Here is a 27,191-nt window from a genome sequence, read left to right on the forward strand (position 1 = left end):
GAGCAGCAGCTGAAGGCTGGCAGAGCCTGTCTCCAAAAAATGCTTTCCCATTACTTCTGTGTCACAGGTGAGGGAGGTTTATATCCCCCTCTGAAGATGAGTAAATGTGGTTCCTGCAAGGAAGACGATGGACTAGAGGGACTTGCTTTCCGTGTTTGAGCATGTTACTGCTGCTTCAAGCTTGCATCTTGTCAGGAAGGCTCTTTTTACTTAGGTGTCTTCCTTTTTCTTCATATCCTTCATGAGAATTTTGCCAAGGCTACATGGAACTTCAGCATATTGAATTTATCCAAGATATCTTCAGCACCTCTTGCCTTACTCCATATTCTCTTTTACAGGAGCTTCCTCTTTCCAGAATGTATTTTCTTGCTGCCTATGCTGTTTTCTTCATCCCTTTTTCCTCAAGCCAGGTGGAAGTTTTGCCTTTTGTTTTCTCTTCAGATCTGAGGCTTGCTGCTGACATGGGTAGTAGAAAGTAGTATTTTGGCTCAATGCTACATTTTGCCTTTCTCTCACCACACTGTCCTAGGTGGACTGGGCTGTAAACCTCCCTCTAATTTATTACTTTGCTTTCTGTGTTCTTCATCTTTACTGCAAATTGAAAACATGTCTCTGTAGGGTGCTCCAACCAGAAACAGGGGCTTTGGTGATTGTAATGTTCCAAACAATTCATTTCAAGCACCAACGTGATGATTATAGTTTGTCGTTTCTGGAGAGTAGTTAAACCTCGTGTAATGAGGTTGCCAATTATCCCCGGTACTCCCCGATGTGCAGTGACAAATCAAAGCTACTTGGTGAACGTAAGTGTGTGCGTTTGTCAAGCCCCTGGCCTGTCACCCTCAGAGGCCCCACAGAGGGAGACAGGGAAGGATGTTTGATGCCTTGGCACGGGTGTTGCTGGAGTGCGAGAAGGTCAGAAGTCAAGGGGTTGGTGGGGGGTGTTGGAGAGCTTCGGGATATCCACCCAGGTCCCTCCTAGCCTGTGGATGATCCTGTGACCAAACGTTGCACATGGATGGTCTGAAGAGTTGGGTTGAAAATACTTCAGCAGTGAAAAAAGGTGTCATGTTCTCCTCAGTGCATCTTGGCAGGGCAGTGGGAATCGCTTTTCTGCTGCCGTTTCTGGAGCATATCGGGTGCAGCAGCATGAGGATGTTAAATGAGCTCGTCCTTCTGGGAGTGGGAGGATGAGTCTGTCTGTGTGCTGTGTCTGGTACAGTCTGTGGGTTCTCTGAGTAGATGTTTGAGACTCTTTGGACTCCAAAAGACTTTTCCCACTTGGCAAATGGACTTCAGTTGAGATTTATAGCTCCAAAGGGCTGCTCCAAAGTGTTCAGGTAACCTTTGGGCCCGTAAGGTGTAGGGTGACTTTTACCATGACTCTTTCTGGGCTGAGTCCAGTGAAGAAGCACCATCCTTAGCTGTTGTGTTCCCTAGGGCTTCACTGTCCCTCATCAGACGTTTCCATTCCTGCTCCATACCAGCACCATATGCCAGGCAGCTGAAAGGATGTCACTCTAGTCTACAGAAAGATTTTTAAACTTCACTGCTGACTTTTAATCTTTTTCCCAGAGGTATTTCACCCCAAGAGCTGAGACATATAAGGCAGCAGCAGGTGTCAAATGATTGATCCTAACGAATGGCAGTAGCAAGATGAAAGGGTATTCAATTCCATAGGGATTCTCCTGTCATTTGCCTTAGAAGATGAAAGAGAGAACAAGCTGGCCCTGGCTGAGGAGATGGTGGAGGCTGCCAGACACTGCTTGAGTTGTCTGTGCACTCTTTGCACTGGGTTTTGTGTCACACCTGCCTGCTGGTACAGAGTCCTGTTGCAGTAGACAGTGGTCAGGCATGCAGGGGATGACAGGATCTGTCCCAGAAAACTCACAGGGAGGAGAGGTAAAGATCGTGGAATCACTGAGGGTCAGAAGGGACCTTAAAGATCATCTTGTTCCAGACACCTCACCATGGTCAGGGACACCTTCCACAAGACCAGATTGCTCAAAGCCCCATCCAGCCTGGCCTTGAACGCTTCCAGCGGTATCCAGAGCTTCTCTGGGCAACCTGTGCCAGTGTTTCACCACCCTCACAGTAAATAATTCCTTCCTTCTATCTAATCTAATCCCTCCCTCTTTCAGTTTTAAGCCATTACTCGTTGTCCTGTCACTAGAAGCTCTTGACAAAAAGTCCTTCTCTAGCTCTCCTGTAGCCCCTTTAGGTGATGAAGGGCTGTGACTTGCAGCCCAGCACTGCCAGGCAAGTGAGGGGTTCCTCTCCTGTGTGAGATGCTGCAATAACTCTGCAAATTTTTCATTGTCCACCCCAAGCACAGAAGATGGATTTTGACCTTGGTAGTGCATGATGGTTGGGTGCCAACTTCAGAAATAAATGTCCGTGATCTTTAACTCCCTCCTGCAAAAGGCAGGCTGTCATCACTATTGTTTGGTGGATGAAGTTAGAGCTAGACCTTAGTGTCTTTGGATTTAAATTGGCACAAAGCTACATCTCAAGGAATCCATTAATCTTGAACAAACTGAACTGCCGGGGCACAACAGGCATTAATACCTTAAATATGGCTTTTCAGTCTCAGTACTGCCAAGTCCACCTTTGCATTTTCTATATTTTTCCTGGCAAGAAGGGGAAATTCTGTAGGTGGCCACCAAAGAACTGAAGGAAGCAGCAGGTGGCTTCTGAAATTTATCCATGTCTGAATTCCCCCATCCCCATTCCTCCCACACAGTATTTTTTTTCTCTTTTTTCTTTTCTTTTTTCCCCTGTTCTACTAAAAAGTACTATGCCTCTTGCACCTTAATTATGTTCAGTAAATCTTCAGGAAGCAAGAATTTTATATAGCTTGGAAAACGTTTCTGATATAAAGAGATAGAAACAGGGGAGTGACCTCTTCCAAAAAGGTTAGATCAAACCTAATTATAACCCTTTTTTCCACTGTCCCCAAGAAAGAACCAAGGGCACCCAAGCAGAGCTTTGACAAAGAGCTGTGCATTCTCTGCTGAGGCCAGTGCAAAAAAATCCCTGAGGGAAAACAGAAGCCAGCACCAGAGAAACATCATCTGCCACCCCCTGGTGCACCATAGGGAATGTGGGGGGTGGATTTTCAAAATGAAAATAGGGGTCTATTAAGGCTTCACTACACTACATCAAGGTAATTTTCAAACTTAATGATTTTCACATTTAATTCAGGGAGAAATTAGTCACCAGGTATTGAGACAAAGCAAGGCTCTCTTCTGTACTGGGATGCTCTCCTCCTCAAGCTGTGTTATCTTGACAATAATTAAAATGTTCGCTGGAGTAGAAAACGCGCGATCTGATTCATTAGCCAGATTTCCCTTTGTAGGGTAACTCATGTTTGCCTTTGGGAAACTGAGACAGGCTTGGAGGAAACAGGATTCTGGACACTGATGATTTGGAAGGGGAGAGCCAAGGGATTATGAAAGCAGAGCCGTGTGTGTGTGTCCTACACAGTGAGCAGCTCAGCGCATCCTCTTCCACCCTCTCAGCCAACAAGGATGGGAGGGTCTACATGGAAGGCGTTGGTTGGCTGGAGAAGCTTTAGGTTATGGGAACACACAGACTGATATGCCTGTCCCAGGCAGGAGGACCCTTGTGCTGTGGATATCCATGGGCCATGTTAAGCCAGAGAGTTTCAGCTTGTGAGAACACCCCTGTGTGCTGCAAGCAGGTGACCATCAGTGACTGAGCCAGTTTGGAATAGGAGAATGAAGCAAATCTGGATGGCAGGGGAAGGAAAAGCCAGATGTGAGCTGGGTTCATTTGTGTCTGAAAGCTTGCAAGAATTTATGCTGAATACAGCACTGATGGCACCCTTCAGCTGGCTCAGCGTTATTCATGGGGGGCAGGTAGGGAAAGGAGAAGGGGAAGAAAGAGCACACCAGGTTTTGATTGACTTCCCTATGGGGGAAACAAAACAGCAATATGGAAATTTTGCTCATTCTTCCAGTTTTCAAAACTGTCTGTAAGAGTAAATAATGGCAGGTGATTTCTTTTTGCACTCTCTTGGTACTTGAATCTTTAGATGGCACTGTTCGGGTGTTCCACTTTGTTTTGGTGTTCTCACATTTCAAGCAGCTGTCTGTGCAGAACAGGAAATTACTCCCGATGTGAAGTGAGTTTACCCTTCAGGAGAGAGGCGCCTCCAGCGCCTCAAGTAAAGTCTACACAAAAGCACCTCTCCCTTTTTCCTCTCTCCTAGTGATCCCCAAAGTGACTAAGCACCTGCTCTCCAATCCCGTGTTCACCTGCATCATCCTGGCAGCCTGCATGGAGATCGCGGTGGTGGCTGGCTTCGCTGCCTTCCTGGGGAAGTACCTGGAGCAGCAGTTCAACCTCACCACCTCATCTGCCAACCAGCTCCTGGGTGAGTAACCACAGGGGGCACCAAACCTCCAGCATCCAAAGGTATTTAAAAGCATTCAGCATGGCTGGTAACTGCTGCCAGTCTCACTGGTTAGGCTGCCCAAAAAGTGACTTGTCTGACACGTAGAAATGTGTCTCTGAGTGGGAGGGTTGGGCTTCAGCTGTGCCATGGCTGCAGAGCCCAGAGCAGACCTCCAGCATCCCTCCTCCTTGACTGTGCTCTCCACTGCATCCTGCTGCCCTCACTTCCCCTGTGGCCCAACCCCTTGTGGGAAGTGGTATGGGACAGCCAGGATAGGAAAGTGTGAGAGCCTTGCATGCCTGAGGCTGCAGTTGGTTGCCAAGTGATCCTGGGGCCCATTGAACTGCTTTTCTCATGGTTCTGGTGCAGTTCTGCACCCATCCCCATCGGGGTAGGAAGCCCAATTTCTCCTGTTAGTCACTCCTCTCCCCTTGGCCTGGAAAAGTACCTGAGTTAGTGCAGCTTGGTTGTCTTTCAAATGTCCCTTCTCTCTGACTGTTCCATGCTGCCATGATTTCACGTTCTGCATTTCTCAGTGTTCATTTGTTCCCTGTCAGGACACTGATGGCAGGACCTTCATTTATTTTCTGCTGCTGCTCATCCCAGGCAGGCCCAGCGATTTGTTTATGACAGCCCTTCTATCAGCAGCACCCAATTAAGATATCTGCAAGTTGATCTTGGATGATCTGCGACCACAGCTCGCCAGATGGGCAGCTGGCAGTGATCTGTCAAAAACTGGGACATCAGGAAATGGGTGGATCTCCATATCATAACACGGAGTTTGCAAGCTGCTCTCCTGACAGTTGTTTGTTTTCCTGTTAAACTCATCAATATATTTTGGTTTTGGCCTGGTTTTCCAAAATAATCAATCCCCTGCAGTCAGCCTTGCCTCCCTCAGCAACACAGGAATTTGCTAGTGAATTTTAATACAATTTGACAGAAGGCCAGAGATCTCAAAGTTGTTAGGCTGTTCCATCTTTCCTGAAAATTAAAAGTTTGGCAAAGGAAAGTAGCTTCACTGTTGACTCAGTGGGAGAAGGGGAAAAGCTGTTTGGTGGGAGCTGGCTGGGCAGTCAGCATGTGAGTACAGCTGGGTGGCCAGCAGAGAGGGCATCACCCATGAGCCAGAGCACATCCTGCTTCTGACCTGACAGTGGGAAAGGAGACTTGGATACCTCTGTGTTTTTCACAGCAACTTGTTAAAACAAAGTTGTTACCAGATTTCTCACATGGCATTTAAGGGAGTCTAGAAATGCCAGGACTGGGTTTCTCTTCTAAGCACAGTTCAGGCGGGTGAGATCTGGAGTATAACTTGCAGCAAAGGGGTAAAAGTGACCCCAGACAAGTGTAGTGGGGTAATTCCTGTCTGTGCTGGAATGGGAGTCGCTTCTGGCAGTGATTTTGCATTTCACAGTTAAAGAAAATTCTTTTAGGGAGATTTTATATTCTCAAATGCTGCTCCTGCCTAGTCTCTGAAGATCAGACTTCTGAGAGTCGCACCAGCAGAGCTCATCCAAAGCCTCCACACACCTTGGAAAATTCTTGACTTTATTTGTGTGCTGACTGTTGCAAGAAGCATTAGAGATGCTGCTGCTTAGGTCAGGCTGGGCCAATCTCAGCAAGTCTGGCATTCCCTCCAGCATGAATGGGAATTGGCAGGAGATCCCGCTTCCTCTGTGCAAAGCAGCGTGCCCATTTGCATCTGTTCCTTTTTTTGGGCAACCCCAGCCTGGTGCTACTCCAGCAGTTGGTCATTACAAGGTTTCCTCATGCCAGTGCACAGATCTGCCTGCTGGAGAGTTCAACCCTGTCACAGTGTAGTTCACTGGGCCTTGCTCATGCCTCTTGCTAACTGATTTTTCCTCTTGCAGGGATGACAGCAATCCCGTGTGCGTGTCTGGGCATATTCCTGGGTGGTCTCTTGGTGAAGAAGCTCAGCCTGTCTGCTCTGGGAGCCATCAGGATGGCCATGCTGGTGAACCTGGTGTCCACAGCTTGCTATGTGTCTTTCCTGTTCCTGGGCTGCGACACAGGACCTGTGGCAGGGGTTACTGTTCCCTATGGAAACAAGTGAGTCCACAGAGAGTTTCAGGGAGCTTTACCAACATAAATTCATGTTACTGTCCTCGACAGGCAGTGCTGGCCTTCAGACAACCATAGAGCAAGCACAGAGAAGGCAGTGTTGTATGGGGCTCTTAGTTTGGGATGTTTCCATGCCACTCTCAACTGTGAGAGTTCAGTACCTGCAGATGACAGCAGAGTTTCACTAAAATAATCAAACTGAGTCAAAAGGTGCCAGACCTAATTCTATACCCACCTCTATAGCATTAGGTCCATGGCACTGTCTGGTTTCTCCCAGCACCAAGGGAGAACTGCTTTGTACATTGATTTAAGTCCCTGAGGGGAATTTGTAGAACCAGGTTTTAGATGCCTGGAAATACAGATATGGTGAAGAGAGAGTGTTTGTGGCTGCAAGCCCATTTTACTGTGAGAAATGAGGCCCACATAACCCTGCAGGATTTGTAGAAAGTTATTCGGTATTTTCCTTCTGAGTGCTCCTGTATGCAGTAGCAATTCTTTAGATGACAACTTCAGCCTGTCAGCTCCTTGCAGTGTTCCAGAAAAATACAGAGCAATCTCCACAGCATCTCTTTGTGTTTCCTTGGGGCTTCTTGTTGAGGTTACAGGGCAGCCCAAGCCTTGCATTAGATTCTCTTTTGCAGAGGCACACTGGCCGTGGCATTTCAGTCCCCAAGGAGAGGCTGTAGCCTGGATTTCTTAGAGCTGGGACACAGCTAGCCTGCCCACTGCCTTTTTGTAATGTGTTTGCCTTAACTGTCCCCCTCAAAGCCATCTTTGTGAGCCAACAATTGGAAAAGCTGGCTGATACCACACTGTCCATTAATTTATTTTTCTTTTTCTCTTACAGTTCAACTCCAACCTCATCTCTGGACCCATATTCCCCCTGCAATAACAACTGTGAATGCCAAACTGATTCCTTCACTCCAGTGTGTGGGGCAGATGGGGTCACATACTTATCTGCCTGCTTTGCTGGCTGCAGCAGCACGGTGAGTGGGCTTTCCTGAGGACCTCTTGCCTGTAGGAGCGGTTCTGTGAGCTCAAGTGAGTGAGGTTCATGCGTGTCTGGTACAGACTATCTCATCTACAGCCAGCAGTGGCTGCACCCCCAAAGCTGACCTCACACCTTAGGTGGGCCTGAGCCCCTGTTGTTTTTTGCTCTGCTCCATAAATGCCCACTCTTTCTGGCAGCAGGGGCCAGGGTCACCCATGGAGCAGGATGGGATCTCACATCCTCCTGCCCTGGTCTTCCTCCTCAGCACAGAAGCAAGGAACATGATAGGAAATCTGCACAAGTGTCCTGTAGCAGAACACATCCTCTGCAGGAGATTCCTAGCCCAGGAGGGACCAGCTGAGGAACCAGCTTCTCTTTTATCCTGCAGCTCCCTTTCTCCCCTCTTCTCCACCTGCCCATGTTTGCCCTGCCCAATCCTTTTAGTCTTTTTCCTCTTGCTCTTTCCCTGGGTCTGGTTCCTAGACAGTTGGGAGCAGATTCTGGTTTTATTCACCCTAGTGTAAACTTTCCTTTAACTCCTCTTGCTTCTCTCTCTTTCCTTGCTTTGCTCTGAGGCAGCAGCAAGGGCAGTTGTCAGGGGAGCAGACATTCCATCCAAAGACATTCTGCATTTTTCAGTTCTCTCTATCTAAGAGTTTATTTCCCTCAGAAAACTCTTAAAGACCAAACTATCTCTGTATAAAGAAGATGTGGGGAATATCTTAAAAGTCAGCTTTTTCATTTTTTGCTGCTGAAATGTTAATGTCTTCTGGGTTACACTGAAAATGAGTGCCTGCTGCTCCTGTGGGTGGGACTGGTGGGATTCCTGCTTCCTTGCTCCCTGCCTGGGGCTGTGCTAGGCGTGGTGATCACTTCTGTGTGGAGTCTGTGGGAGGTCAGCCTGGTCACAGGGACTGTTTGTGCCTGCAGGGACATCAGTGCTCACCACATGCAATTATCCCTCCATGGCTTCATCTGTCCTCTTCGAGGAGACATCAAACCTCCCTTCCTGCCCTGGAGACAAAGCACATGTGAGTGCTGCTGAGCAGACACTTGCTGCTGGCTGTGCAGCCTCCCTGCCCAGATCACCTGAGGTTGTCCTGCTTAAACATCTTGTCTCCTCCATTCTCTCCCCAGCCTCAGAGATGCAGGCATTCCTTTGAAACGCCACAGTTTTGAGCTTTCAGCAGCCCTTCAAGGATCTACATCAGTGTGTGACACATGAAGGTGTTACCTCCTCCCCTCTTCTTCCTCCTCCTCACAATAAGTCAACACCTGAGAAGGGAGCAGGATGATTTTAACAAGGAACCAGCTTGTTTCAGGCACACAGAATTGTGTCTCACCAGTTCACCAAGCCTTCAGCAAGTGTACAGCTGGTGTTGGTCTGTGGCTGGAGCATGGGAGCGATCTCCTCACTGTGCAGTTCAGAGCAAAGCTCTGGCTCCTCTGGAAGGAGCATGGTAATGAAAATTCAGCTCTTCCCCTTCAGTCTGCAGGTGCCTGACCTCCTGCTCTGCAAGAGCAAACGTGTCAGCAAAAAACTCACTCTCCCTCACGCTCTCTCTTACTCATTCCTTCTTATTTGGCCTTTTCCTTGTCATCCTTGGGGTTCTTCTCATCTCTTTGTTTTGTGGGGGTTTTTTGCAGTAACATTTTGAACACAAACAGGTGAAGCAGTAGCATCTGCTGGAAAGGGCATTATGAAGAATTATGGACCAGTTTGGCCATGCAATGGCCTTGAGGCAAAGCCAAATTGCCAAACCAAGTTTTAAACCCATAATCCAGGTAATGTCCTGTCTGGAGGGTCTTGTGAACGTTATACGCTTGTGATGAGCCAAGGATTGCTTTTTACTGGGACATAAAATTCTCTGAATGCTTTATTTAACTTTACTACATTGTGCGTTTCTGACTGCTTCCCTTCACTTTTCCTCTGTGAACAATTTCTAAAAGCAATGTGTAGCTCAGTTATTTTTTTCTTCTTCATTCCTTCTCTCATACTGAGGTGATTCCAGAGGTGCACTTATCCAAAAAGCCATAGGTAGTGCTGGTAGGCAGAGCTCTGGCACCCCCAAGAACTTTTCTTTCAAGCCATTCCTGGGAGTGACCCTTGCATACCACATGTTGGACTGTGCATCTTGTTTGTTTGATGCCATTGACTCTCTCAGCATTTTGGCTGGAGACACATGAATTCCAGCCTGGAGTTACTGTGCTGGCACCTCACAGCTTTGCATTGAAGTACCAGCCTGTCCCTTCCCTGTCAGAGCCAGGGCTTAAAAAATGAGTAATTAAAACCATGGGTAATTTGCATGGATAATCACACCAAACTCAGGATGCTGTTAAAGGTGTAAACTCTGCATCTGTGTAGCCTCACAGGCACACAGAAATCTGGGTGTGCAGCTTGCTGGGAAGCAGAAGGTTCTGATAACAAGTGGTTGGATGCAGTGGGATTGCAGACAAGGGGATCTGTAAGAGTTTGGCACAGGTAGCAAAAAGTTGCCTCTCCACAGGACAAAGTTGTAACTCCATCTTTGATGTTGCCTTGTTTGATGTCTGTGAGTTGCATACTGTGTCAGTAATAAAAGATCAAAGATCTCCCAGGTAAGGATGAGGTGCAGTGCTAAGCAAGCTGATGTAGTTGGTACAAACCACTCACACTGCTTCGGGCCAGCACCTTGACGCAAAATGGTCAAAAAATTGGAATTGGGGACAAATTTTCAGGCAGTGAAGGTGGGATCTGCCTTGTGCTTTGTAAAAAAAATCACCCTGGTGGGGGGAGAATCTGCCCCACCACTGCCCAAAACAGGTACTTTATGTCCCTTGATGAGAAGCCATGGGAAATAAGCACCCAGTTCTGCGTGTTTGCTGTGATGGGAGTTTTGTCCAAGGATATTTCAGTGCAGGTATATTCTTTTTCAGACTTATCTGGGTTTTGATCCACAGAGCCGTGTCCAGGCTGGTGGCTAGCAGTGCACTGCAGTACGAGCCAGGAGCTACAAATTCCTGTTGTCTGTGCAAGCACCACTTCAGTGGTGCTAATTGTCACCATTCTGGAGCCTTCAGGTGTCAGCTTCTAACAGCACAGGAATTTGTTACGTTAATTATTGCTTGCCAGCAGAAAGGCACCTGCATGTCTGCTCCAGCTCTCCTGGAGTTCTGCACCATGGTGTCTCTTGCCCTCTGTGCACTTAGTTGGAAGAAAATGATTTGACTCCTATGCAGAAGAAAGAGATTGGTGTCAGAAAGGTTGGAGTAGTATCCCTGCTGATCCTTATCTTTGAAAGCAGTGAACCAGAAAGTGTGTTTTGGTATGGTCCTAAGGGGACCCCTTTTGCAGAAAAGCAAAGGAATTTCTGCTTGCACATGGTAGAGGGGAAGGGGAGGAGATTTAGCTGCTTTTCAACGTTGTATTTTATGGCATTAGTCCTCACACAAACATGTGACCTGCAAACCCAGCGGGTATATGAAGATAAGCCATGAATCATTTATGACCATTTCATTCTGTATTCGTTAAGGGATTTCTTGGTAGTATTGTGTGCCTTAATTGCGCTGACATCCCCCACTCAGAAATTCAGGAGGGCGAGTTGGAAAATAAGAAAAAAAAGTAAATCCTTGAATCTGTGACTGGCAAACAAAGCTTCTCTTCACATCCTGCACTTGGTGGAGAGATCAAAGCAAAATGCAGTCATTCCTCCCTCATTCTGATCACATATTGATAAAGTTTATCTCGCTTGACTTGAGCTTTTAGCTCAACACAAATCCTTCTGAACCAGATGTCATTTACTAGCCCTGGAGTGCACTGAAGTCCAGCAGTGTCCGTGCTGCCAGGCTGTGGTAGTTCAGCTCTGGGTGAGCTGCAGTGCCCATCGTGGGTGGTGGCTTCCCAGGGTTTGAGGTGCTGGAAGCAGGCCCCGAACCTGCAGCCAAGAACAGGGCTGCAGATTTGCCTGCATTTAATGTACTTCAGTCTAACTGCAACAGCCAAGAGGACGGAGGTAAATAAGAAAGTAATTAGAACCATAATGGGGGGATCTTCCTTGTCACAGAGACACAGATTGTTTCTTTATTCTCCTCCAAAGAGGTATAACTCGGTAATAATTTTGTCACGGTGACATTTATGGGAGAGACTTGAAAGGAGCAGAAGAAAAGGAACAAGCCAAGGGACAGCTTTCCCTTGCTGGCAACATGCGTCAGCTCTGACGCTCCTGAAATTATTTCCAAACCCCCCTCCAACAAGCACTTAGGAGTTATTTAATTGACCATTAGAGGATTAGGCGTTGCTGCTGACAAGCCCTGCTGCAGAGGGCAGCAGTGGAGATCACAGCTCTCCCTTCTCCTGACTCGTTGTGCTCCTCTGCAGAACCTCAGTGGCTGTTCGTGCCTCACCTCGGTCCCTGCCGAAAATGCCACCGTCGTTCCTGGCAAATGCCCCAGCCCTGGGTGCGAAGAGGCCTTCCTGACATTCCTGTGTGTGATGTGTGTCTGCAGCATGATCGGGGCCATGGCGCAGACGCCGTCAGTCATCATCCTCATCAGGTAGGGCTCCAGTCACCATCCTCATCAGCTGGGGCTGCTCTTGGCATGGGATCAGAGCTGGAGGGACTGTAGGGCACGACCAGGAGCTGCAAGGAGCTGAGGGTCCCACGCAGCTCCTGGCCTCTGCCCTTTACACCAAACTTGCTGTCCCCAGATCCATGATTTCAGACTGAGCCTGCGTTCAAGCCAATTTCTCCCTAAGCTACTTTTTCACTTGGTAGCACCTGGTTTAGCCATGGTTTAGCCCCAGTTCAGAGCCTGCAGTATGGAGTTGCTAGAGAGAAAACAGGAATTGCTCGAGCTCTCCTTTGGTAAAGTGAGGGAGTGAGGTGGAACTGGGCCTGCAAGCGGACAAGATTCCTGCAGGGACATTGCAGAAAATGGTGGCAGGGGTTGTTCTTCTGGGATTAACATGGAAATACAGATGTGCAGTTTCCAATCCAGGAAGTGAGGAAGTTACAGCTGCATCAGGAGAGGGAATTGCCTCCCTATGTTCTCAGCACATAATGGCTTAGAGGCTTAGGCTCACCTTTTGAGATGGCCTGAAGACCATAGAAACCACAGAAAAATGAAAAGCTGTGGCAAAGACTAGCTTTGGTGAATATCTCCCTGACTGGAGTTTAACTTCCCTCACCCTGGACCAAGTCCAAGAACATAAGGAACTTGGAAGTCTGAAGGACATGTCTGAGTTAAACCAATGTGAATAGGTGGGCAAAAGTAGCTTATTCAAAGAACTGACCTTGTGTTATTTCCAGACATATGGAACACTTCACCTTATGATATACATATATATATAAGCTCACATTTATCCAGAATTACTTAGCTGTCCAAGCTGTCACTTACTGAGAATAATAACCAGAGGCATAAATAGCAGATCCATTCTGCTGCCTGGAAAATTCCAATAAAATTCAATCAATAAGGTCTGTATTAGAAACACACTCTTGAGTAGATTTTGGACAGAACAGCTCTGTGAGGGCATGTCTCCCTGCAGGATACAAAATGAGATATTCCACCTACTAGTTCATTTCTCTCTTTGCATCTCCGCTAGCTAAAGGGAAATCAAATTCCTCATGATAAATATTGTGACAAAAGCAATTTGAAGTTTGAAGAGTTCTTTGTTCAAGGAAGCTGCCAGCACCTTTAGGATCCTGCATGGAGACATCTTAGTGTTGCCTTCAAATGAGATAAGCCCAGCACCAGCCAGGAAGAAGAATACCAGGGAATAAGGAAAGCAAAGGGAAGGAAGCTGTAGGAAATAAACAATTCACATGTCCAGATTTGTAACTTCACTCAGAATCACTGATAGCTAGCTAGCAAATGTACAGGGGAGAGCTCTGAGCTAGATACCACCTCATGCTCTCTTGCAGCTGCCATCTTCCATTGCTTAAAGAAAGTTGTGGCATATCAGTGTGTTCTCGGTGTCCAGAGCAGTGACAAGTGACACTGGCAGCTCCCATAGTCATTTAAAAATGAGCTCAGTGTCTACAAATTAAATGTCTTGTCTAAGCAAGTCACCTGCGGTAGTCGGTGAGGAAAGGAGATGTCTCCAGGTAGCAATTTTTACTGCACCCTAAGGTATGGGGATTGACTTTGGTTTTAAATACAGAAAAGTGGATGGAAGGACACCACCACCAATTAAAAGCCCACTGTGAATATTTCATGTGGTAATCTATTTTTTCATTAAAATAAACTTTTAATGCTCTGTTTCCTTCATTTCCCACTCAACTGTAGAATCCTATTTGAGCCAAGCCATTAACCACTGGAACATTTTTCCAAGGTTAGATAATTCCTGGCAAAAAGGCTTTGTTTAGAGCATGGGGGTCTGCCTGAAAACTGATGAAATTCATCCCAAGGTCACAGGCTTCATGCAGAAGCCATGGTGTGGTCTTACCCATGTGGTATGGCCCATGAGTGTGTGAAAGGAGGGCAGGTGATCAGAATTGTCTTGTCTTAACTTAAAAGCTCTTGCTGGTTCTGTTTTATCAGTTTTGGCTGATGGCCCTCCAGTGTATTTATACAGAGAACCACCCCTGCCATGATTGGTTTTTTTAAAGCACCTTTGAAGGATGGCACTCAATGCAACAGTGGTTGTGTTCATAGCAGAAGACACTGCAAACGCTGTCTTCCCAAGATTAAAAAAGTGTCATGCTAAAGTCACTACTGTCGAGCACTTCCTCACTGGGAGGCTTGAATCAACAGGCTGAACCTTTTGGCCCACCATCCTGCCTTCCCTCTCTTGTTCTTGCCTGGGGAGTTTCAGAACCAAAAGTTTTCTCTCCCTCCAGTTCTCAACATCTGGAGCCTTGAAAACATGATAGGGAGCTTGTAAACAATGATTTAATGAGATGGGAATTCCATTTTTCCCCATCCAGTGACAAGATTAGCTGTTGTTATTAATGACTTGGCTAATTCCTGAACCTGTCACCGATGCAATTACTTTTGGGGCTGTAGGCAGTTCAGGAGAAGGCAGAAGAAAAGCCCCATTAATGACTTTTTGAAGAGGTGCTGGTGGCATCCTGGCTGACAGCACAGAATGGCCACGGGGTGTGTTAATCAAAGCAGAGCAACAGGAATCGATTTCTCTCTCTCTCTCTTCTCTCTCCCTCCCTCCTCCTTGCAGAACCGTGAGCCCTGAACTCAAGTCCTACGCTCTGGGGGTGCTGTTCCTGCTGCTCCGGTTGCTAGGTAGGTACAAAAGTTGTATGTCCTTCTCTCCTAACCTTTGCTCCCTCATGGAAGACTCTTTTTTTAACATGAAGAAGTTGATTTCTAGTCCCTGTAGACCTGTCATTGCCGTGAGTGGGGTCTGACACACTGGGGCCCAAGACCTTTCCATGAAGAATTTCACATCAAGGCTCCTGAAGACACTTTTCCTGCTATTTTGTTCTGCTAATGGAAGAAAATGCAGTGTTGCATGAGAAATGACTGATTCTCCCATGGTCCCACACAACCAGTTTCTCTTCTGTAGCTGTTACTAACGTGTCAGTAGCTTGCAGAATTATTGCTGTATTGCATATTGCTGAAGTAGAGGGATATGGATTTTCACCCTCCTTTGAGGGACAGGACCTGTGTTACATGGTGGGTTTGCCCCTTCCTTTGGGTGTCGCGGAAAGGAAACCAGGAAGATGAGACAGGCTGAGTCCTTGTATCCTCCTGTGGGTTAATATCCCATTAAAATGCACATGGCTCCTCCTCCGGACCAGTATGTGCTTCTCAGGTATGAATTAAAGGGAACACACCAGGCTGTTGTTCACATGCTGCTTGTTTCTGGGTGGAGTTTTTCTCTCCTCTGGAAGAGGTGGCTCCTATTTTTAAGGTCTTTTATTTCAGCTCATTAGTCTCAGTGATTCAGGGATGCTCTGATCCGTCATTGGGTGGGTCCATCTCACGCCCAGGGTTTCTGCATGTTGTGGGAGTGGAATTTACTTTTTTTAGCAGGGCACAGGGAGCACCTTCCCTGCATGGCTCCCTTGGTCCCAAAGGAATGAGCTGGAGACTAAAGTGCCATCTCTTAGGCTACAGCAAGACACTGGCAAGTACAGGACCGAAAATCCAGCAGTACCAGACATTGCTTTGAATAAGTTACCTCATTTTTTAACTTACTTTTTTAACACCTTATTCCCTGTTAGCTGAACAGGAAATGATGCTCCCAGACCAGTTTACAAAGCCAATTAGATGCCCATTGGTTTTGGTACAGTACCTGCAGTCATACAAAAAGCTCCATGAAGTTAACTTACCCAGAGCTCAGATAACTCAAAGGGAAGTTTCTGGGATGACCTGGGTCAGCTGTGGTTCAAGCCTTGCAAATGCAGCATTTTCTTTAGCTGCTGGTGCTGCTCCTCATGGATTTTGGCCTGTCTTCAGCTCTGACTGGCTGGATGTGGAGTGTCTGCAGGCAAGTGTGCAAGGGGGATGGCTGTGGGCTCTTGTTTCCAAAGGAAAAATACTTAAGGGGAGAGATTTTTCTCTTTCGTTTCTTCCTTTCAAAAGAGAGAAGCCTCTCAAGGATAGCAGCATCCTGAATTCCTCTAAAACCAGGCTCAGACATGTATGCTTAAATTGAACAAATTTCTTCTTTTCATTCCAGTAAAGAAGCTGTAGTGAGACTTTAAACCCAAATCTTTATATGTTGCTCTGTCACTACGGGATTCCCATGAAATAAGACAATACATCCTGCAGCATATCAGCAAGGTAGCTGGAACGCACAGAAAATGAAGAGAAAGATACTTTTCCATGTGAGCAAAGGTACCCAAATTGTGCCCCTATCAACCTGAGGTTTGAGAATAGCTTTACTGATTTATTTTAAAAGCTTTTCAGTTCACCTTTAAGCTTTGACTTAAGAAGACAGTGGTAATAGCTGCTTCTCAAACCAAAGGAGAGAATTAAATGGAAGAGCTATGAGACCCGAAGGTGCAATAGTAGCTAATAGATTTCAGTAAGACAGAAGCACCTTTTTTTATGCAGCCCTACAGTTTCTGCAATGAAATATATATATATACACACATATATATAGCAGAAATTTTTGCAACACTTTGCAGTAAGAGGTAGAACATGATTGACTCTCTCTAATATTCACTGTAATAACATGAAACATGACTGAATTCTCCTGGTATCCTCCTGCATGTATTATCTTATTTCATAGGAATTCTGCTGTGAGAGGGCAGCTTAACAATGTCTCCATATAAAAGCATTACTGCAGTTTCCCAGAGAAGAGAGTAAAGCAGTGCCATTGGAGCCAAAGGTTCGGAATGGAATTGTCTGGAATGGCAAAGAGTTTCAGGCCTTTAAGATCCTGGGTGCATCACTTTTTGGGTGGTGTTCACTGTGCATCCTAGAAGAGCCTCTGCTTACCAGGGCACTTCCTTGGGTTTCTTTCCTACAAGCTCATGTTGTTTGCCTCTTATTTTAACGTAACAAAACCCCACAGTGTTCCAGGAGGAGTTTCTGGTGTGTAGTGCAACCCCTCAGCTCCCGTGTCTCAGGAGTTCTGGGCACCAAGTCACTCCTGTGAGTCTCTTGTCCTCTCCTCTGCTAAAACAACCTGAAATACTCACTGATTGCTAAAGTTTTTCACATCCATATCCATGCCTGCATTCACATGGGAGTAGCTTTGCAGTTCAAGGGAAATAAGTCCTTTCTCAAGTCTTATGAGGAGCACTTTCCAGGCCAAATTGTCGTGGACACCAGGCAGGCCAGCTGAAGCCAGCAGGTGGGGATGGCAGCTCTCTCTGAAGTTCAGCCTGCACGTCTCCAAAGCTTTGTGTCAACATGTCTCAGCATGTTAACAAGTAAGGGCTCTCACCTCAAAATTGTGATCCAAATGCGGTTTTCTGCTATTCCAGAAAGAAGGTGGCTCCTCAGTCACTGCCACATTTGGGTGCTACCCCTGAGGTGCCAGCCAGAAGCACTGGGCACACAAACTGCAGTCAGCAGCACAGCCTCTTGCTTGTTTGTGGCAGGAGCCCAGCTGAATTTTTAAAATCCAGGTTGAGTGTGCATTTATTCACAGGTTTCAACAAAAAAAGCGTCTTTTAACTTAGGAGCAGAACCAGCCCAGCCTGGAATTTCCAGTCACTGAAATGATGAACAAAGAGCTGATGCTGATATTTTTTTCCAGAACGTAGACATGTTTTTAGATATGATGACTGGGACTAGTATTTCTAACAAACAGATTGTCTTGCTTCTTTATCATCTGGTTTTATTTACTACATTTGTGCTATTAATGGCTGGTTAAAATGAGCACCAAAAGCCCATATAGCCTTTCTTAATTCCTGCATTTATCAACGTAAAGGAAGATCAAACAAAATCTGCACAGCTCCAGTCATCAACAAAATAAAATAAAGAGATCTCAGTTACCACAGGGAAACAGTGAAGACAGCCAATTTATTTGTAGTCTTAGGATACATGTCATGAATGTCACTACTTTGCTCGTGACAAGCTGAAGGAAGGTATCTTCTTTAAGCCTGGAAATCCAGGTTAATGATGAAACTGGATCCAAGATTAAACACTCTCTTGTCTAAAAACTGCAGTCCTTGTGTCTGCTTTCACAGGTATTTATAGAGTCTCAGGCATCACAGCACCTACACGGATGCATTGATACTGTCAGGGGGGTGTTGTGCCTGCCTGCTGTTGGATTTCAGTAGATGCAATGCTCCTTTGCTTGCTGTCTTAACCCACAGCAGTGACTTTATCAGTCAGGGTTTTTTTCAGGGTTTATTTGCTTCTAGCCTCTGCCCATAAATACAGCAGAAGGTAGAGAAATGGTTACATTATGTAGAATGTTCACATTTTCTTCCCAGTGCTGCACACTCGGTGCACGTGCGCTGGCTGGGGAGTCTCGAGCTGGAACGTGGATGTCCTAATCTCCATCAGGCTAATGGGAAATGGGGGCTTGCTGCAGTGTCCCTGTGGGATGGGGAAAAGTAGAGAAGAAAAACATTGCATTTTTTAGTTAAAGGAGACTGGAGTGATTATTTTGCTTTAAGATTGCAGCTCTGCTGCAAACTATGATTGAGAAACAGTCATTGGTAGTCAGCTGCAGTGGCTGTGGGAGAGTCCTGCTGTGATATTTCATTTAATGGCACTCTGAAATTTTCCCTTCTTTTCAGATGGCATCTTTGACATCTATTAGAGGCTATTGTTTCTTCTCCTTAGACCCAGAGGAAAGCTTTTGCTATGTCAGGGTACAGTCCAGAACTGGATCTCAGTGCCCCAGCTGTTTAGGTGCTCGAGTGTTGTGAGATCCTTCAGGTGAACATCCTAAAGTGCAGAATTGCTAGTGTTTAAACAGAGAGTGAGCTGCAAGACTGTCTTCCTCCTCTTTCATTCAACCTTCCACTTAGTCTCATTAGGCAAACAAGAAGCTTAATAAAAGCCACTCAAACTTGAATAAGATCCTTGCTGCGTGTTGATATCAGCAGGAATCTCTTCTGCAGACATTAAGTCCAAGCTAAAAACTCATCCACAGACTTCATTTAGGCTGATGTAGAACTTTAAAAATTAGAATCACAGGCTGCAGCTGGCACTATTAACCTTGATAAAGTACCCTCTTTCCACTCACTGCAGTCACGTCTTCTCTCTTTATCACAGGGATCATAAAAGCATGATTTGTCTCTCTTATTTTGGCAGGTTTTATCCCACCTCCGCTGATCTTCGGGGCCGGGATTGACTCCACGTGTCTGTTCTGGAGCACGTTCTGTGGCGAGCAAGGAGCCTGCGCGCTGTACGACAACGTGGTCTACAGATACCTGTATGTCAGCATTGCTATCGCCCTCAAGTCCTTTGCATTCATCCTGTACACAACCACCTGGCAGTGCTTGAGGAAAAACTATAAAAGATACATCAAGAACCACGAAGGTGGTCTCAGCACTAGTGAGTTTTTTGCCTCTACTCTCACCCTAGACAATCTGGGGCGGGACTCGGTGCCCCAAAATCAACCACATAGGACAAAATTTATCTATAACCTTGAAGATCATGAGTGGTGTGAAAATATGGAGTCTGTTTTATAGTGACTGTGGAGGGGTGAACTATATTAATAATACAAGGGTCCTTTTTAATAAAAACAAGGAGAGAGCACGAATGAAAGAAGAAACACAACTGCAAAACAGCAACGGCAACACAGGAAACTTTTGTCTTTTTCTCAAAGTCAGACCCAGCCAGGATTCTTGAGAACAGCATCTTTCAGTGGGATCACTTGTGACATCCTGCAGGGTGATGTAGAAAGCAGGGAGCCCTTGTGGCTGGGTACCAGCCCTTTTGATGACAGTACGAGCTTCCAAGGAGGGCATCTGCAGAGGTTCACCGGAGAGCTCGGCACAGGCTTGGGCACGAGGCATAGAGAAAGCCAGGTGATAACAGCAAGGTGATAACAGCAATAGGTTTTTCCCAGTTGAGATGAGGTGTGTGGAGCCCTGCAGGGTTGGCCAGGCTGGGTGCTGCTCCAACCTGCTGTGTCTGCGATGGCGAAGAGGGAGCGGTGCTGGAGTCCTTCCACCAGTCACACTCTGTCACCAGCCACGAGTCCACGATAAATACCTTGAAAGCTGCTGGAAACCTTCCCGGTGGCGAGCAATGCTGTCAGGGGTATCCAAGTCCTTCCAGCCCAGGCTTATTCGCAGATTGCAGCTTTGTGGCTGTCTGTGAATAGCTGCGCTCAAATCTCAAACCCAGTAGAGTTCAAGACATTTGCTCACACTTGCCAAACGTGCTGTCATTTTTAAAGGGGGATGAGTTCCAAATACTTATCTGTGTAGTCCTCTAATAAGATGTTTTTTAAAATTATTTTCAAATCTATGTTAACCCTTAAATCGCTGACACTTTTCCATGAGGAGGATTTATTTATGCTAGTTTGGGAAAGGATCCTGTTTAATTCACCCAAACGTGATGTGACTCAAGGGGTTTGTTTAATCCTCTGCATTTTTATCCATACGCCTTCATTCTAATATGCTACCAAGCCAATGAAGACACATAATATGTTTTTAAAAAAGAGAATGAATGCACTGTGTCTCTATAAAAACAATTGTCAGTTGGAGAATTATAGATAATATGATGATTTACATAATATAGTTTTTTCATATTCTATGTGACTCAGTGAATACATATATATGTGGAGAGGCTGTTTATGTTCTCTCCAGTTTTTAAAGATATATATATATATATAATTTGCAATCTAGAAATTGTGTGGTGGATGTTTTCTTTAAAGTAAGTGTGTGTGTGTGTGTGTGCGTGCATGTGTGTGTGTGTACAAGATGAGAGGGATACTGACCTTAATCCTTCAACCCTCACAACTGGCATTTTACTTTTCACCTGAGCAATTCCACTGACTTTCAGTGGAAGCTGTGTGAGGAAGATGGAATAATCTCCTCTCCTGGACGCCGCATTTTGCTCTTACACGTGGGAATAGTGTTCCTCTGGAAGGCTGGGTAATGGGAGCAGAGGCTGGCCAGCACTGAGCAATTCAAACTTCCATTCAGCTCCCCACAAAGCATCCATGCAGGAGCAGATTTGGCTTGGCTCTTGCAATGCCGTTTTACCTAAACTTGCAGAAACCGTGGGGAAACTTCCATCTGATTACAAGAAGCGTGGGGGTCAGACTTACTTTGCATGCATATTTTTGTTTTCCAAAACATTCCTGCTGGGAAGCAATACAAATTGGTGGCATTTGATGAGTTTTTCCCCAGGAACCAGACTTGTTTCTGATGGACTAAATGTCAGAAGGGTTTTAAGGGTTAGCATCATAATTAAAAGTTCCTTTTCTGTGTGAATTTTGAAGCTGTTGTGGACTTGAGGATGTTTAGAGAAGTAACCTGGCATGTTGAGTCAAATGCTGGGTGTCACTTCCACGCAGGTGGCAGAGGGGCTGATCTTCCCCAAGTCCTTGTCCATTGCTGGCAGTGGACACCCCAGAGCTGGCACAATTACAGAGAGTTAATAATTCACCACTCATGTTCAGCACCTTTTTAGCAGACTTTGCTCTTATCCAGGCTTTGCAACATGGGTGTGGCGCATCAAACTGCTTCCACCTGACTGACTTTACATGTGTGTTTGTAATTTATGCACAGAATTACATGTTCAGCAACAGTAAGGGCAGGAAAAAAGGATGTATCAAATAAACTCCACTGTGCCAAATACTCAACAAATGTTGTAACTGCAGATACTTAATTCCTGGGTTTCAGCCATGTTAAGAATCACTCAATTGATGAAGGAGTTTAAGGAAAAAAAAGTATTAAGCTATGCAGTGCCATTGTTGCGTTGGGTGGTAAATGATGCTTTTTAGACCATTACATGGGTTTAGTATATCCTGTCTGCTAAAATAGAGATACTGCATCCATAAAACAATGAATTCAAAAAAGGCACAGGGTGCATAACTGTCTCATAAAATATATATAATTGTCAAGTATAAGCCTTTGAAATCATTCTATACAGTTCTCTTCATTCTGCAGATTTATTACTTAGACTGCTGTCTTTGCAAATGTTAGCTCATAATTTTATACTCTACACACACTTTCAGACTAGAACACAAATGTCACAGAATAGAACCTTTCTAAAAGCCTGATTGCTTGAAATTTCATGACCCCTTTCACAATTTCATGATTTTCCCCTCTGAAAGTCCAAGGTGAAGGAGAATAGCATGCTGATTGACATGAGGTAAAACAATCTCCCAGCATTCTCAAGCTGTGGTTTGTTGGTACAGTCAAAAGTCCCCCTTGACTGGAGTTATAGAAACAGGGCACATAACATTTTCTATTTTATTTTTCTTTACCTTTTTCATTTGTTCTCTTAGTTTGTGTGGGAGATGCAGTTGAATGAGGTTACTTAGTTATTTTTAAGCTGCAACTTGGAACTCCTGCATGATTGTTATTTTATTTCTTTTGGTAATGGAACTTTTGAAAAGCTTCCCCCCCCCCCCCCCCCCCCACCCCCCCAATGCCATGCTTTTTTTTTTCCCTGGTTAGGTCTGATGCCTGCATCGTGAAGGGTTTTGCTGTCAGTGCTTTGGTACTGATTTAAGAACGGAGCTTTAGTTTAAAGAAAATACACAGACCAAACCCTTCATCCACACCAGCAGGCATTTTGGGTTCAGAACCACAAGCCATTTTTGCCTGAAACCCAATTTTTGTTAAAGAAGAACAAATGAAGGGTGTCAGACATCCTCCTGCTTCCCAAATGGCGTTATGGGCCTTCACCTGTCAGCGCTTCACCCCCATCCTGCAACTGCCTTAACCGTGCAGGAAGCTTAAAAACAAGGATGGAGTTAGAAAGATGCCCATTCCCAGGAACAGAAGTGGGAGCATGGTCTGAGCTGTGTGGTCCAGATCCAATGGTGGATATTGTTCCTTCATATTCAAGGGCATTGAAATTCAGGGGTTTGTTGAGGCCTCAGTCTCAGCAGAAATGTTATTCTGGTGTTTCCAAGCACTGTGTTCCTGCGTGGCTGTCTGCTAAGGAATGGGATGTTTGGAAAAACAAACTTGAGATTCAGCAGTCTCTCTGGGATTGACCAGTTGCCTTGCATGACTTCAGGTTGGGGTTTCCTTTCCCTTGCACAGATCCCACTTTGGCATAGCCCCAGTGGAATCAAAAGGGGACCCCAATCTAAACCTGGTGCAGATGACACTGGAATAATTTTCTTTGCATCCTTGTTAACAAGGTGATGCATTTCCAGAACCTTTTTTCAATACATATAGAAATCATCCATTTTTCTGACTTTGCCCAGCACATCTTGGATGTAGAGTGGGACTGAAAAGTCCATCACTTGAATTATCACTTGAATATCACAAACCTTCCATTCTTGGCAATTCAGCTAACAGTGACCTTCCTCTGCCATTCCCCTGTAAGATGCACTGAACTCCTCAGTGCTGCTATTGTTAATTGTGGTTGGGTCTCACCCTGCTCAGAAGGTGAGAAGAGAAAGATGCAGAGAGGAATTAGCTTCCATTATCTGAGTTAGCTACGCTTCAAAATGCTTCCAAATTGAACTGATGGTCTGCAGACATTTGGAAAGTGATTGGAGTATTTCCAAATGGCTGAGATGCATTGACTTCTTTTTCCTGTAAAAAAAAAAAAAATTTAAATTAAGGGAATGAATGAGATTTGGACCCTCTCCTATCCCCATCAGAGTTTTGTGTTCATCACATTGCAGTGGAGGCAATGTGCTTAAGGCTCACCTTTGTGTCTCAGACAGACTCACATTTTTTCTCAGTAAGTGAGGTCCTGGGACACAGAAAGGCAACTCCATCTCACAACCAGCAGTTTCACTCCACAGCCAACCCACAACAGCCTGAAGCCTACCAGCACTGTGAAGCTTTAGCCCCTGAGTCAGCCACAGCTGTTGCTGCCATGTGAGAATTTGTCTCAGCTGGGTGTGTTGGGCTTGGTATTTTCTTCAGACTTGGGCCTTCTTGGTGTGATGTTTGCTTTATTCTTGGCAGGTGATGTGGGGAGTTGTCAGCGTAAAAGACACATGCAGATGCTTCACTGGACTGATGTGATAACAGCTTTGTTCTTTATTCACAAGGGTTTCCAGAGTTACTCCTGCTCTGCCTTTAAACGCCGCCGTGCTTATCTATTCCCCTAATTTCATGTGAACTGTGTTTGCAGACAGGAGCAGGTTTGTTGTTGTTCTCTCTCTAGATCTGATTAATATGTGCAAAGCTCTCAAGCTTCCTGTGCACAGGGCAGAGCACCCCTGATTACAAGAAGTAATACTGACCTGCTCCCGTTTGCATTAGAGGTTCTGGCTTTTCTTGCCTAAATCTGGGTTCACCTCTCCCAGCATCCCACACTGCTGCTGTGACTCACCTGTTTTGTTGGCAGCCAAGCTAATTGCTGGGAACATAGGTAGCAGTTTATTAAGATGGGAACCTTTGGTGTGAGCCAGGTTCAGCCATGGTTATCTGGTTGAGATTGATCCAAGGCAGAAAGAACATTGTAACTGAGCCACTTAGTGTCCCTGAAAGGATTATCCACCCTTCTGTGCTCCTGGATAGCCCTACCTCCACCAGACCCATAGTTTGTGGGTGTTTCTTCCAAACTGACCATCAGCTTCCTTTCTCCAGCCACAGTTCTTCCTTCCCCTGATGACAAAGCACAGCTTGGCTATACCAAGCCAATACAAGGTAGCCAGAGTTACTGAGTGGCATTTAAATTTGCCTGGGATGCCAGCAGGTCTCACTTAGTTTTACATATGTTCAAAATATTATCATTTGTTCTGCTTATGTACCCTAAATCTATAACTTCTATGCTGCAAACAATGTTTTCTGTTATTCCATTGACATTTCTAGCTAATCTGAGTCTTAATACAATTGCTTTGCTGAAAAATGGCCTTTCAGCAGTTCTTAGACGTGAGGTACTTCTTTATTAAGTAGTGATGCCAAGTAAAATCTTTGGCTATTGTCTGTTCCCTGACTCCAGGGGAGCAGAGGGAAGCTCTGCCTGCTCAGATGCAATACTGCTGTTTCCTGGGGCAGAGTTTGAACATGGACTGCTTTTCTTTCATCTTCAGTCTTGCCACAGCTGCTTGGCTCTGAGCTGCTTGGTCCCAGAAGGACACAGGGAATTCAGGAGAAGCCATGTGGATGCAGTCCATTTAGATGGCTGCAAAAGTAGGACTTTAGGATGTTTGTAGTGTTTATGTTGTTTTGCTTGTCAAAGCTTTGCTTCAGTCTATATTTGTTTGATGAATGGAGTGACCCCAGGGAATGGGGTCTTTGGGATGGGACGAGTTTGTGATGTTTCCCCCACTTTATATTTGGATTCAGTGTGGCAGAGCGGGGTGTTAAACCTTAAAAAGGAAAAGATTTGTCATACCCTGAACAGTTTGTAGTGCTGGACTTGTTCTACACAAAGTTGGTGTCTGCATATGGCAGAAAGCAATAAGAAACTTGTCGGCTCCAACTCAGCAAATAATTTATAGCAACTTCATGAATGAATTTTCCCTTTTATTTCTTCCTTGCAACTTGCTGAGAAAAGCAAGAAAATGCCTCCAGTGTATTTGCAAGGTCGTTTCTGCGTATCATCTGTGGTCTGGAGGAGTTGGAAAAGCTTTCTTGTAATTCATACACAGGGATTTGTTCTGGATGGACATAAGACTCACAGGGGATATTTCTGCTCCTTGAGTTACCTAGGCTGGAATTTTCTCATTAGTAAAAATATTTAGTTCAAAAATATGTGATTAGGAATTGAGTAAGAGGATCCTTGCTCGGTGCCAGTGGGCTGAGCGCCGCTGGACACACAGTGCTCCAGGACAGCCAAAGTGCTGGCTTCCAACTCCCAGTCCACTTTCCAGGAACATTCTCTCACAGATGCTTGAAATTCTCAGCCTCTCCCAGTGTTCCTACCAGTTAATGCACTCATTTGAGTAATTACTGAGAGCAAACACCAGAAGGGTATGAACCCAGACAAAACCAGATGGGTATTGAGGTGAAGCAGGTGGTGTAAATTTTATTTGCGATGTTTGCACAGCTCTTGGATCAGAAGCAGAAACCTCTCGGGCATCAAGAGAGTTGCATATGGCCTAACATATCTTAGTTCTTCCCAACTGAATTGCCCGTGGGTGGGACAGCAAAAGGCCTCTTCCCCTGCCACGGGTATCAGCTCCCGAAGGCCGTGTACTCGTGCAGTCTGACATCGCACAAGCACCAGTGCATTTACCCCTCAGTGCAAACAGTGCTATATTTTTGGTGCCTCACAACTCTAACTGTGAACTTGAAAGGAAGAAATGACCCCTGTTCTTCACCCGTGACGCTTCCTGCCTCATCAGAGGAGGAGGATGATCCCTCTTGGAGGCTCACAGCTGTTTTCCTAAAGTCTTACTGCAGCAGGACCAAACGGTGCTCTGTGATCACGGGTGGCCTATTCCCTGTGCTGGGGGTCTGCAGCTCAGCCACAGCCCCACGTTGCCTTCATGGTGTTTTGGTGCAAAGCGTGGTGAGGAGGCTGCACATGACTGCCCCTGACAAGTGCTAAGGGCTGCCAGTGGTCTGTGACCACCAAAGTTTTGGAGTCTCCGTGTTAACATATGAAAGCAGCTTCCCTCACCTGCTTTTGGGAAGGAGCCATCCCAGAGCAGGTTCAGAGGGAAACCGAAGCAGCGCTGGGACTGCACAACAGGGAGCTCTTGGTTCACTTTGGTACCACATCCGTAGGGAGGAGGGGGTGGGGTGGAGCAGGGGAAGAGCTGTGACCTTCTAAAACCCATAGTGCCTACCACTGCAAATGGAACGCTGTGTTGTATTATATTATACGTGACTACCATGTAAATAAAGTACAATAAACGTGGTGTTCGTTAGGATTTTGATACAAGTCAAATGCAGTCTGCAGAAATGTTTTTTTCCCTGCTGTATGTACTTATATCACATTCCAGGCACGGGGACATTTGGAGTCATGTGAGCTAGCAGTGCATAAATGGCAATAGATGGGGCATGTTTGCAGTAAGGCTGTTTTTAAATTCCTTTTGCCCTGTGCAGATGAGACACACGAGCACCATCTGAAATCAGAGGGGAGGGAGTGGGGGCAGTTGACACAGGCAGGAGGAGAGCAGCTCTGGATGTGGTGTGTGAGCAGAAGCGACTGCCCAGCCAGTCCTTGGCCATGCCTCATGCATGGTGGAGAAACAGCGAGGTTTTGGTTTGGCTGATCTCTCTTTGCTTGTTTTCCTCCTGCAGGGGT

The 27,191-nt window shown here is 45.8% G+C and overlaps 1 protein-coding gene across 1 annotated transcript in view; it reads left to right on the top strand.

The window, feature by feature from the left end:
* SLCO3A1 (solute carrier organic anion transporter family member 3A1) overlaps window positions 1-20,530 on the top strand; it is a gene marked incomplete at its 5' end in the record, with an annotated part of 129,447 nt that extends 108,917 nt beyond the window's left edge. The window contains 6 exons of the mRNA XM_082290437.1: window positions 4,232-4,396; window positions 6,289-6,487; window positions 7,347-7,485; window positions 11,848-12,023; window positions 14,644-14,708; window positions 19,152-20,530. Coding sequence (XP_082146563.1) covers window positions 4,232-4,396; window positions 6,289-6,487; window positions 7,347-7,485; window positions 11,848-12,023; window positions 14,644-14,708; window positions 19,152-19,531 — 1,124 coding nt within the window. The 3' untranslated portion in view covers window positions 19,532-20,530. The remainder of the gene's footprint in view (window positions 1-4,231; window positions 4,397-6,288; window positions 6,488-7,346; window positions 7,486-11,847; window positions 12,024-14,643; window positions 14,709-19,151) is intronic.
* Between the last annotated feature and the right edge of the window lie 6,661 nt (window positions 20,531-27,191).

The sequence above is a fragment of the Coloeus monedula genome (genome assembly GCF_965178545.1).
Source record: "Coloeus monedula genome assembly, chromosome: 14".
Taxonomy (NCBI): domain Eukaryota; kingdom Metazoa; phylum Chordata; class Aves; order Passeriformes; family Corvidae; genus Coloeus; species Coloeus monedula.